The sequence below is a fragment of the Drosophila innubila genome (assembly GCF_004354385.1).
Source record: "Drosophila innubila isolate TH190305 chromosome 3R unlocalized genomic scaffold, UK_Dinn_1.0 2_E_3R, whole genome shotgun sequence".
NCBI classification, from domain to species: domain Eukaryota; kingdom Metazoa; phylum Arthropoda; class Insecta; order Diptera; family Drosophilidae; genus Drosophila; species Drosophila innubila.
Genome location: NW_022995380.1, coordinates 14191414 through 14205349, shown reverse-complemented (window position 1 = coordinate 14205349; position 13936 = coordinate 14191414). Strand labels below are relative to the sequence as shown.

Sequence of the window (13936 nt, the reverse complement as noted above, 5' to 3'; positions counted from 1 at the left end):
TGAAATGTAAATTTGGCTTTTGTTTTTGTTTTGGCTTTTGATTAACTTTGAATGTGCTTTTCATATGCAAATTCGAGAGTATCTCATGACTAGTTTAGCTAAGAAAAGAATGTGAAACGAATTTAATATAACAGCTGAATATTATAACTGACTGAATATTGTCTATTAATATTATTATGCGTAGATATTTGCATAAAATAAATTTATTTATGTATATAAATAACAATACCTGAAAGCCAGCTTGATTTGACGTTTGAAAGTTACGCATTATTGTTGTTTTCAATTTTTATTTTTATTGCATGCAAATGTGTGTTAGTTTTTTTTTTGTTATTCTCGTTTTCATCTCATTTAGTATAATTAAATAAATTTATTTTATTTTTATTTTTAATGAAATAACTTAATAAATGAGTGACAAACCAAACAAGTTTAACTACTTTATATATATATAGGAATCTTAATCAGTTTTTACTTAACATTGTAGATTGCATCGCTCGTTGACAATTTCAAAACACAATCTCTATAAGTTATACTCTTAAAATTCCTTGTCACACTTTTGTATATTTTCTAAGATATTGCCTCAGATAACCGCAATTTCAATTTGGTAATGCAACATACCCCGTCTATATAACCACAAAATCCACTTACATTATGCTTTATGTGCAAATTATTCATTTTTCTGGGTTTGTTTTTGTTATTTTTACTACTGTGGTTTCTGTAGATACTCGTACTCCTAGTTAGATAGATTTCAGTTGGGACTACTGTGAGCGAGGTAGTAAAAATAAATGGCTTTAACAATTAAAACTCGCGCAAGAAAACAAACAAATTCGTGTTGTAAGAGTTTTGGGTAATATTTATTTAATTCTTCTACCAATGCGGTCAATTCAATGCCAAACATTTCACATATAATCAGCAAAACAAGTGAATTTACTTGTCTTGTGCTTTGCTGTATATTAGCTAAAAGTCACAAGATTGAATGGGAAATATTATTCTACTTGTGTATTATATATTTCTATAAGGTAAGAAGTGCTTAAAGTCTGATTGATGTGCGGCGGCATTTGCTGACAGCGACAGCAACTGACTATAGATAAATGTCTATTTGAATGCAAACAACAATATATTAAGATGCATTTGCTTATGGATATTGTCGCTGAAAATGCTGCCAAGAAAAATAAATACATATATACAAGAAAGGAGAAAGAGACAGATATCCATAAGGAGCTCTGTTTCTGTTCAGTCTCACGGCAATTGTCGATTTTAATGCTGGATTTTGTCATTGATGACCCCAACCCCAATTTCAACCGCAACCATAAGCTAAAACTCACGTGTTTACAAAACAATTAATTTTCTTTGGAAAAACAAGAAATGCAGATGGTAGAAGAGGAGAAAAAATGAAAAAGATACCGAAACATAACTCAAACAAAGGCAAACACAAACGGCATTTACCTTTAAAATGCACTAATCGATGTGCACTTCATTTGTATAGAAACAAAAACAATAGCAGAGCAGCAACAATAAGAGCATAAGACACTTGAGCGCATACTGTCAGATACAAAATGTACTTACTTGCCAACCGTACGAGTACGATTATTTAGAAAGCATCGGAAAGCAGAGAAGAATTGAGAAGAAAAGAAAAGTGCTGGGCGCTTTTTGTGTAATCGACTTGAACCGGAAGCAATCGGGGCACCGCAATCCTCTCAAGACTCAGCTATTTTAAATATTTAGTGCACGAGACAGGCGAGGGCAAAGCCACATTCATAGGCACACTCAAGTGAGTGGCACAATGATCACATGCGTTGCTCTGGTTGCTAACTACAAAGCAAATATCACTAGCTCAGATATTGACAATTGTATCTGAAGAATATATTTTCAAATTGCGCGTGCAGTTCAAGCTTACACGTATATGTGATGAGCTCTCAATGAAAGTAACAATAGTTACTACAAATGGAATACTAATAGCTATAAGCTGTTAACAAAAGTATCTTCAATAACAAATTATTTGAAAATGCAAAAACAAAAGCAAAGAAATTATACTCCCACAAGTTATTTCCACATTTATTATAGTCTAATTAATTGACAAGCATTTACGCGCGTAAACTTAAATGAAAATCAAAGACAACACGACGTATAAGTAATCTTAAAAAGACCACAACAACAACAATAATTACGTCTAGGATATTTTTAAAGCGCGTCAAGCAACCAACAACAAAAAATGCGTGACAATTTTCTACGTTGTCTGCTTTTATCTTTTTCTTACTTAATTTGTTTTTTTTTTTTTTTGTTGTTGGGAAGAGTACCTAAAAGTTGGTTGTAAAAATGTGTGTGTGTCACTTGCCGAATGTGTGCCGCACATTATGTGGTCTAGTGTTCACGCTTCGTTAATAAAAAAAAGGAGAAACAAACACAAAACAAATGTAATGCAATTTTTGCAGTGTTTTGTGGCAGTTTCTTGCCACACTTCTGCTGACAGTTTTTGTGCCACATTCAGCTAAAGTACTTTACACTATTTACGCACGGCCATAAAACTTTGCCAGCGATAAGCATTATCTGCCATTTGCCTACCCCCATCGCCTCTTCCATCACTATTTTTTTCTATTTCTTCGCCATCGATGGTATCTAAGTTGGTTGTATTTCAAACTGGAAAGTAGCTTTGTTTTTGCATAGAATTCCACGCCAATCAATCAAGCATAAATAGACCACGAAATGTGTCAAAGTACAGATGAGTGTTGCCTAACAAATTACGCAAATAAAAAACTACAACCTAAACACAACGAATTGGAAATACTCTTCTCCACCTTTATAAAACTCACTTTTGTGTATTTCACTAATAGTATTAGAATTGTTTAAATTTCATCTATTTGCAATGCGTTACATAATTCATAAGGAAATTGTGCGACCCACTGACAGCGTATTTACAATTAAAGTCGTATAAATTATTTCCTATAATCGTAAAACTTTTATGATAACAGCCAAAAAAACATGCGACTCTCTGGGGTCCGATGAAGTTTTTATAGTCAAATGGAATTCGGATTATTAAATAGTAAGCAATTACACTTAGTTTAATACATTTTAGTACAAATGCAACTATAGTTTATAGTTCTCTTCTTATTTGTTTGCCCTTCTATTGCTTGTCTCTGTTTAATTGTTGTAGATAAAATACAACTAAGTAAGAATTTGCAGAATTTGTTCAAAGAAATTTTTGTTTAAATTCAGCACTATCGGAACTGAACTGATTTACGATCTCTGTAGGCTTGACGTCATGTGATTAGCAGTTGTTGAACCCAACGCAACTTGACGTAACAATAACGCAAATTTGCATGCGGTCGGCTATACAGATACATTTCTCGTAGTATCTAAGCTTAGATAATTAACCCTCATACTCGGATAGCCTGTTAGATAACAGCAGTTCGCAAAATAATAAAAAAAAAAATTAAATATAAAGGTTTGCAAAAAACAGAAAATGCGATTAGAAGTTGTGTGCGTGAGATACGCATGTTGGCACACACAGATACATTCACATACACAGATTCAGATACTGTTTGATGGGAATTCTTTTGCAAAAGAGAACTATAAATAAGTGAATGAGGAGAGCTGAGCAATTTTGTTTTATACAAATTTCGCTTTCTTCGTCGCACTTTTTTTTCAATAGGTGAAAAAAATGTAATAAATGTATTTTATTAAATCTACCTAATACTTTTATCTTAAAATGGATTAAGCGGAAAATTACTTGATATAATAATGAGTTGTTATTTTTGATAATGCAAAAAATTAGCGTATTTAATCGCAATCGTTTATAAACAAGTGCAAATGGGGATTTAGAAGCAAAAATACGATTAAGAGCTGTCGTATTCTCATGTTGACTTAGAGGTTGTTTTTGTGTTTTGCTGTTTTTTACAAAAGTTTCATTCTAATCAAATAGAATTTAATTTATAACAATTAACGGTTAGCTAATTGAATATGTGCCTTTGCCAATTTCTACCAATATTATTACTATTATTTTCATTTGCTTAGCGGCTGCCAGAGAAATCAACCATTCAACAAAACACAGAACGCCACTTTTTTTTAAGCTTAATATTAACGTCATTTCTATTGCGGAAGAATTTTTTCAATATTTGTATTTAAATTTAAATTTTTTGTCTTTAGCTTTTTAAGAAAGAAACATTTAAATTCACTTATTACTCGGCTGACTGCCAAGTTTAAAAAATTTCAATTTATTGAAATGCTTATATTTTGGTGTCAAAAAATCTCATATGAATATATATATATTCCAATTGCGTTAATCCAAGCGATTTTTTATGAAAAACCATTCACTAATTACTGTCTTGAATTCAGATAAATTGCAAATCAATGCCAAAAAAAATAATTCAAGCCACATGAAGCATTAATCGCAAGAAATGTTTCGCAATTTACAAATGAAAGCAGAAACAAAACTTATGTAACGACACTTTTCTAAGAATTTTTTCTTTCATTATTCTAAAAAAAATTTACGCACCTTTTTAAAATTGTCGTGTATGTATTTTAATTTTATTAATCAGTTGAAATTTGAAAACTTTTCACAGATTTTTAACAGCAAGAATTCAACATTTTCATTGCTTGCACTTTCAACACAACACAAATTTTCCACTTTTAATTTTTTACCGAATACTTGTGGTTATTTTTGTAATTTTTTGTTTTATTTTTTTTTTTGTGTTAGTTGTATTTTTGAACTTTTGAATAGGGCTAGCTCAACTCAAAAGATATTTTTCACTAATTTGATAATTAATGAAATGTTAATAAATTGTGTAAAAATCTTTTGGCTGGCCAAATAGAGCTATTTCGGATGTTGCCAAACATCTTCAATCAGTGCTAGACTTTATATTGGAAATTTTTTTCTTTACTTTTTAATTATTCTTAAATTTTTCCAATGGTTTTAAAACATTGTTTGGCCTTTTAAAATCTAACAACTTTTTTATTTGTATTTTAAATTTTTGCACAAATTTCGAAAATGGGAAGAAATGCGTTAACAGCGACGGAAACAGCGCCGATTTCGAAACTGAAGACGATCAATGACCGGCGAGGTCTGCTCTCAAGATTCTTTCTTTATTTATTATATTTAGTTGTTGTTTAATGTTAGCACCAATTCACAAGGTTTGTGGGTGAAAACTATTTGAAAAAAACCGGAACAACGATTTCAAAACACGATCGACGCGAAATCCTATATTTTTTTCTCTCTTCTGTTTGGTTTTTTGCTACCAACAAACAACACGAACTTATCGAAATGAATCGAAAAAGAAAAACAGTTCGATTTCGAAAATGAAAATTCTGCCGACGGTGCAGTCAGCGGACCCTCCGCTCAGCGTGTGTTGTCAAATCGTTTGCCAGCCAGTGACTAAAATAAAATTTCATTCAAACGTACTACGCGAAGCACCCGCTCGGCTCTGCTCAGTCGTTGCTTCGTATTCGTGTCGTGCCCTCTTCGTTTTTACTTTTTTCTGCATTGAGTTAGTGCTAGATGATATTCGGCTGAATATAGTTCGGCTTCGAGCTGTAGGGTGAATTCAAACATTAGCTAGGAAGCGAATCTTAAGTATCCAAAGTGTAGCTGAAGTATCTGAGACCGCCCTTCATTGATGACGTTCGTTAGATTACTGCAATATTTACAATATTCCCTGTGTATATAGTAATTGTTTGTTATGATTTCCGAGGTGGAATACCCTTTCTGCCTATATGTGACGCTTCTTCTCTGGAAAAGGCTTAGTAATATAATATATTTTTATTAAGTGTATTTTACAAAATGATTAAGATTTATTTTTCCTAATTTTAATATTTTTTAATATATAGTTATTTTAGTGGGCGTAAGTCTCAATATCAAACTATATATGCTATACTTTAAATAATTCTTCTGAATTATATTTAATACAGCGTTACTCTTATAAGTATATTTTAAACAAATTGTAGTAACGGTATTCCTATAATTGCAAATTATTTATTTATATGTTCATTTTTTTAGTAAAAGATTTTAAACAAATTTAACTTGTATTTTACATTAATTGTTGGTAAATACAAAGTTCTAAAATATGCATGATTTGCTTACTACATTTAATTAATTAATGAATCATATTAATAATTATAATATTAAGTTAGGCCCACACATTTCTGTAAATTACAACTGCAGGAGCACCCATAATACGGTAATAAATTCTTTCAATTTGCTGCATTTTCTCCTTGCTACGTGCTTTTACGTGAATAAATCAGCGCGCGTTTCTCTAGCGTTTTCAGAGCGATTTTGTAGCGTTTTCAGCGATTACAGCGCATACTGGCGTCTGTGCTTTTTCGCGCGTAGTCAACTTTTTCCGATTTCACAAGTGCACACATACAATTAACATTTGCCCAAAGTGCAGCTGACAAGCACAAAAAACTAAGCATGAAAAAAACAAAAACGTTAATAACTCAAAGCTCACTCACACCTGCTAGTGATACTATTTAAATGGGTACAGATACTCGTAAATGACGTAAATAGCCAAATTATTAGATAGCTTGCTTAGCCAAGGAGCAGAAAAAAGTCTAAAAAAAAAGCGAAGCTGTGATAAGCAAATGAAGACGTGGGCGTTTTAAATAGGCAGTCTGTGACGTTGGCCTATATAATTTTAATGATTCCATTTCGTATGCTCTCTGCCCTCGAAACTTATCGCAGGCTCATAAAAATTTATTTTTGGCAATCAAAATGCAGTCTAATTATAAAATGTTAAACCAATTTACCATTTGGTCAGTTGCTCGAAATACCAAAACTTCCCATCTGACAGCGACTAAATGCATTTAAAGCCTCTTGCTTATACGAAACCCGTAAAGTTTTCAAATAGATACCCGTATATTTACCTTATCTTTTTCCTTAAAAGGGGGTACAAATCACATGAGTTGCATGAACGTTGTGTACAATGAACTTGGCAATTGGCTTGCTTGGCCAAGAATGGCAAAAAAAAAAAATGTTTTGGGGTAGACGCCTCAGAGTGCGTCATAGCTGATAATAAATATGTTAAAATTCATTGATAAGCGATAACCAGAAAAAGAAATATGTATGTCTATTCGAAATCAGACAAGACTTTTGTAAATGTATTGGAACCTTTATCTATTCATTATTACATTCTTGTAAAGAAAAATATCCGATTTTGTAAATTATGATGACTTTTTTAATTAGACCGAGACTGAAACTTCAAAGGAGTATTTGGAGTATTCGAAAACCAATCCAATACCGCGAATCTACTCGCACTTAACTCAAATAAATTTAAATGATTTAGTAAACAAAATTGTGTTTTAATAAAATAAAAATAAAAATTTAATACATACGATTGTTATTCAATTTTAAAAATTGATCTCAACTCTAAAAGCATTTTAAGGCTTTTGAAATATACAGAGTGTCACCCAACTTAACCCCACGCTTTCAAAATTCCTAATGTAAGTGCAACTCAACTATTTTTTCCCTAGAGAGTCGAAAGAACAACCCGTACCCCAATATTGTGGACCTAATTACCAAACCACATTCAACATTTTGTGCCCAACATTTTAGAAACAGTTTCTGTGCCAATGGCAGCACATGCCAAATGCTAAGACCCTGCCCTGTCCTACCCTGGCCTGACCTATAAATAACCAAAGACAAAATACGCTCCCCCGCAGCTAATGGGTGACTTCTTCCTGTTGCACTCATTGTCCTTGACTTTGGCCTGAGGAAGCCAAGAGAGCACAATACACGCACACAATTAAAATGATTAATTAAGTCTGAGGAGCAGCAGGACATTTTAGAGCTAATGACTTAATTAACCCCCGAGCGATGTTGAGTGTTTCGGTTTAATGTGCTCGCTTCAACAGCCGCCGACCTTTGACCCTTTTTCCGTGTAACTGCAGCCCGTCAAGATGTTAGATTAATTAAAGCGTAGCCACAGCAAGTGGCAATTTGGTCCGTCGACTGCCTCTGACTGCGACTCCTGATCTCAATCCCGATCCTGCTTCGGCATCGGCTTCTGCTGAGGTGTTCGCCAAGTGCTGCCTTTGCAGCTGCTCGTTTTGCCCTTTCCCTAAGCTGTCACATTATTAAACGCTTCGTTGGCTGATCCTGACAAACGTGACTGCCTATTTTACACCTTGTTTTAGAGCCGGGCGATTTTCGTGCGTTTTAAAACGCGCGCTCCCCATGCCCAAGGTTGCACGCGTTTCCTGCATGTAAGCTGTCGATTTGCTGATTGTGTCCCCAGTTGCCGGTTGCCAGATCGCAATCCGCATCTCTGCGATTGTCCCAGATTAAATTACAAAATATATTGTCATGTACAGTGTCATGATATGACATTTGTTATGTCGCCTGAAAAGTAGTAAGCATTGTATACCCTGTATTCAAGGTTAAACGGGTATTATATAAAAGCTGTAGACATGAGTGCTGGCAATCAATCGATTTATTTATAAAATGTGTGTAGGACAACCCACAGTCGAGTATCCCCCACTAGACCGCAATTGGTTTGTACACAATTGTTAATGCTTGATATCAATTGATAACTTCGCAGAATATTTGTTGTTCCAATCAAATGCGCATTCCGGCAATTTATTAATTTAGGTAAACAGTTTCGCCACATTGCATTAATCGGCATTAATTTTTCATCATTTATCGCCAGCAATCGATAATTTATGTTAATAAAATTGTAACAGGCAGCAGGCCTGTCAGCGATTGGCGACGAACAGCATTAAACCAGCAGACAGACACTTTAAATCGAATTGAATCAATTACAAGTTGTAGTTGCCAATGTTATGCCCATTGCTGTCTTTTGTCTTTAGCCAATCGACTGATTAATATAAACAACTGCCAATGAAATGATTTTGCTCTAGATAAAAATAAGCTTTAACCCACTAACATCTTTTTAATGATAACGATCTTGACTTTAAACACGCAATATTTCTTTGGCTTAAGAGAGCTTTAGAATATTTTCAATTCAAGAAGGAAAACTCGGAAAATTCTAAATTTTACATAATTTAATTATAGTTGTAAAATACACATTTTCCTATTTTTAGTTGATAGATACACATTTAATTCTAAGCAATCAATAAGTCCTGTAAAATCCAATCATAGCCTATAAATCTTAATGTATGTAATCAAAACTGACCCAATCACATCTTTATTAATATCACTAGAGTAGTTTTCGTAAACAAATCATTTAGAAGAGTTTCAATTTTTGTTTAATTTCCGGCCAATTATATAAAAGAAAATTAAATAAAGAATAATATTTGCCTGAATGAGAGATACTTGGTATTAGATGAACTCAAGGAAAATTCGTTGACGGAAACTATGGTATAAATATTATTATGGTCTTATATGCAAATTGCATTGGACTCTGTTTGATCTGTCGTCGCCAGATAGTCGCCGATGGCATTGGAGTGCCCAGCTGGGTGATCGATTATGCTGGAAGTGATTGCGGTAGTCGCTAATCAAAATAATTGATTTGTAAATATTTTGATATTGATTGCAATGTTAATTAAAATGCAGACTGGGCCATAAATTATAAATCCATAAGATCGAGACATCAAACAGACGAGACTTTTCTCAGAAAAAACAAATCTATGATGAAAACTTTTGCCTGATGAAAACAAACTCAGCATGCGTGGTATTTTATGTCTCACGGAACTAATTATCCAGCCAAAATAAAGGATCAAGGACTGCTGGAGACGCTTAAGCATGCATTTGTTGAAGATTTGAAAGGGAATTCAGAAAATGCTTCGACAAATGGATGTGAATTGTTAAAATTTGATGTTAATTCAAAATTGAAAAACAAAAATCTAAAAAGAAATGTCGCTCATCCATGAGATACTTAACCAGCAATTGCGGCACCTCTTAAGAGCTAAAAGACGGTAAAAACTATAGAGTATATTCTATGCTATCTACGTAATCAGTTGATCATCTTTTCATATCAGGTCTGACGACAGACGCACAGACTATGCGATCAATAAGAGAAGCCGCAATCGCTGGCGTTATCAATGCAATCGGCGATGTCCTGGCGGTCAGGATCCCCGCTCCACCTGCCCCCGAACTGAAACAATATCCAGCAATATTAGACTAAACAGACGGGCCAGTTTGCCCGTGGGCAACCATTGCATAGTCCCATTATTACACATCTGGCTGCGACTCAACGAAGTTACACCCGCTTCAACGAATGCCAGTCGACAGCGGTGCATGTACCGCTTTCAACTTAGGCAACGTTCTCTATTGGATAATGTGCGACAAGTCATCCGTATTCATTGGAACAACTTTCGTCAGATGATAATGCCAGCAAGTGAACAAACTACGGTTGGCACCCAAACAGGAAGGCGTCAACAAGTTGAGATTGTCAGATGTATAATTACCCAGAATAGGATCACATGGCTACAGAAGTTAAGGAGGAGATTTGAGTTGGTAGGAAGCATCAAAATTACTTAGGCATCAAAATTAATTAATGTTCGTATTTTTCTGCAGATCTCCAAGCAACTGGAATCAGCGCTTACCAATGTGGGTCCAAGTCCTGACTATGTTAACACATCGGCGGCCATGGAGTTAATTAATCTTGCTGATTTAATAGAGCAACTGAACTCTGCTCTCATTGATCATCTTATTAACAATGAGAACTATGCAATATCCCCGACCCCTTCACTCACACAACTTGGCATTTTTTTTCCAGTATAGTTAGAAGTTAGTCTTGAGCTTCCATGGGTAATCAGCAAACGTATAAATTTTCCACCTTTAGTATTTATTCTTTTTTCTATTTGTCGATCTTTTATAAAATCGCTTGCAATAAACCAACTCGTTTTGAAGGCGAGTCACCAGCCTAATTCTAATTTAGTGGACTTTTCAACGCCCCAAGGCGTTTTACAGTCCATAAACTGTGCATAAAATAGTTACCAATACGAGTTGGCCAAAATCAACATTGGCCAGCCAGTATGCTGGCCATTGATCGATGGAATCACCAGTTGGAAGTGGTTCAGCCAGTTGGCCACAATGTTAGACAGAATGCTTTTCCCTCCTTCAGTTAGCAGACAGTTTTTCCTAGTGAAAATTTATGAGTATTAAAAGCATATTCTATGATCGCAACAGGTGCCGTCACAATTTATGTTGCAAGAGTGCAAGTTGATTCGATTTTGACCCATTTCGAGTGATTCATATTATTATAAGGCAACTGGCAACTGGCATCTGGCGCCTGTCGCCAGATCCTCACATCCCAATGAATGTCATCATCAAGCTGGTCAGCATCAGAATTATGTGTTCGACACATGCAAAGAGGCAACTGAATCGGTTTGCCCATTCCAGCTGCATTCCCACATGACGACAGCTAAATGAATCTCATTTAATTTGCTAAAATATTTATGCATTCCGCATTTTGGCATTGATTTTGTCTTCAACTTGGACTGCGGCACGCCCAAAATGTGCCCCTAATTTATGGGGCTTATGAATCAAACAAATCTGTCACCCAACTTTATGACACTTTTCTTTCCCTTTTTTTTTTTTTTGGTTCATTATTTTTTTATTTTGGGTAACTTTTTAGCTGGTTTCTGTCCACGCGGCTGACATTTTAATTTGGCAGCCATCGATAGCAATTTAATAAATTAAGAGCCTGATTTTAATGGGATCGCATAAGTTCGGGTGCGTGTTGAGCAATTGATGGATGGGCGAGTGAAGGGCACCTTCAGTTGGCGAATGGAAACCTTGAACTAGCAGAAGATACCATAAGGCATCTGCAAGAGATTCAAATACTGTGACATATGATTAATTAATTACATTTTTTAAATATGAAAAAATCATCATAAATGTGTCAAATTGCATTTTCAAAATGCATTAATTCAAATATTTAAATTCTGAAATATATGACATACATTTGTAATTAATATTTCAAATATTCGTATAGAATTTATACGAAATTCTTTGACTTTTATCTAAAGTGTGGCAGGCTACTTGTCTGTGGCATATTCCCAGGCATTGAAAGACGACGACACCTGTTGAATGATGCATGTGCCAGTTTACCACAGACTGTGGCTGCTGCATTCTTGTTGAAGCTTTAATGTGAGCAATTTTTATTGTGGCTGCAACGAAATCGATATCAATATCGCGGCTATTAACCAAATCAGTGGAACGGCTATCACACGATTGACAACAATTTATTGAACTTTGTGGCAATAACAATTAATAAAATTAGAAGAAAAGCCAAACAAAAAAAAAATTCAGAAAGAAAGGTTTGATTCGACACGCCGAAGATTTGATACACTTTCAGAACCATATTAGTCAGTTTTTAAAGACATTTGGTTAGTATTCTTATCCATTCAAAATACAAAACACACATTCTTGGAGATTGAATGAAATATATCAAGAAACAGCAAAGATTTTTATAATAAAAGACGATTTCTATCGATCGTTCCCATGACAATTATTTGATAAACTGACTAAATAGACTAAGCTGAACCAAGTTTTATAATGATTGCTTCAAAATTGGCAGTCTTTTATACATAAAAACAGACAGACACACGGCCAACGGACAGATGAAAAATGTAGAATGATGCTTTACATATTTAGTGACAAAATTAGAATACCTATTGCTAGAGTATAAGTATCCAGAGAATAGAATAACACACAGATAAGGCAGCTCTGGTGGCCAATGGGATGCGGTCTCGGGTTACGCCGATATCAAAACTTAATCAAATGTGAGAGAGACGAGACAAAAGAGTTGCATTGAGCATCTTTTTTTTTGGATATGGCTCGGTGTGTCTAGCGCCAGTCGTAAAGCGTCTTTTGGCCAAAGTCAAAAGTGTAAAGCAGCAGCTACAAACCGGCCAGATGGGACCGTTAATCCAAGTAGAGAGTAGTCTGGAGTCTAGACTGTAATCCTTTTGAGATCTTGTTGTGCGATAAACTTGGCTCTGCGTCTGATTAGTGTGGCCTAATGTGACAGCCAAGCGACGTTGCAGATGTTTGGGGCACTTTTAACTGTTGTTTGAGTGATGTAATTGGAGCGGCAGCGACTTCTGCGCGCACAACTGCCGGCAGCATTGTTGGCCAGCAGCCGCAGCATAAATCAAGAGCCCAACATGATGTTAGATGCCGACCATGGTACGAAGAACATTGCAACTTGTTAAACAGGCCTACAAACCGGCTGCTGTAGCTCCCCCATCCCCCATCCCCAAGCAGTCCTTAGGTAATGGGATAGTTGGGTCCAAGAAAGGGTGCCATTCTTTGAATGGATGATGCATCTCCTGGTCTTGTTCCTGCCCCGCATATACTCGAATGCCGTTAAGATTTACGAGTATGTGTGACAGGGCAACGCCTTGGTTAAAGATCGCGTGTGGTCCTCAATTTAATTACAACTCAATGAGTTCGACTGAACTCGCCCAACAGGTGGTGCCTGAGGAATTCCCCTGCTCGCCCAAAAATTTAAAAGAATAAAGACCAAAAACAAACAGAAGATGCATCAACTGCAGCCCAAATCACTTGACACAAAATGCTCTTTTAACTGATTGAGCATTGACATTGAACTTTTTGTATTCAAGTGTTATCGAAAACGATCAAAAATTGATCCCACAGTCCATAGAGATTTCATGAGAATACCCAACGTTCCACGTTGACATATCTCAATAATAATCTTTATAAAAGAACAAGAAGAGGGGAAGCATAAATGTCAGAAATACATATAAATATATATGTATACCAATCAGCTCATATATCAATCTCATAAGTTTACCGTTAGATAATGCGTTAATCGAATGAAAAGCCATTCAATTATTACCTAATAGCCGAAGAAAGTCAACTTTAAACTTTATTCTGGTTTTGTTGGGCTCTTAAATGCCAAACTAATTAACTTTGGAACAAAGCATAAATTAACTGATATTCTTTTACCATATTGCCCCCAAGGCTGGCGCTAACTTAAGGGCCAAGTTAATATATTTCTGTGAATTTTTGTCTTTGCAG

The 13936-nt window shown here is 35.1% G+C and overlaps 2 protein-coding genes across 3 annotated transcripts in view; one reads left to right on the top strand and one right to left on the bottom strand.

Annotated features, from left to right (window-relative positions):
- LOC117789603 (putative uncharacterized protein DDB_G0282499) overlaps positions 1-4563 on the bottom strand; it is a 49731-nt gene extending 45168 nt beyond the window's left edge. For both annotated transcript variants that reach the window (XM_034628646.1, XM_034628647.1), the window contains exon 1: positions 4490-4563. The gene's annotated coding sequence lies outside the window, so the exon portion shown is untranslated. The remainder of the gene's footprint in view (positions 1-4489) is intronic.
- Positions 4564-9587: 5024 nt separating this feature from the next.
- On the top strand, positions 9588-10815 carry LOC117791099. The gene is made up of 3 exons (XM_034630756.1): positions 9588-9861; positions 9925-10402; positions 10463-10815. Exons 1-3 carry the CDS (start codon positions 9800-9802, stop codon positions 10667-10669), a joined length of 747 nt encoding a protein of 248 aa, XP_034486647.1. The 5' UTR covers positions 9588-9799; the 3' UTR covers positions 10670-10815.
- Positions 10816-13936: the final 3121 nt, after the last annotated feature.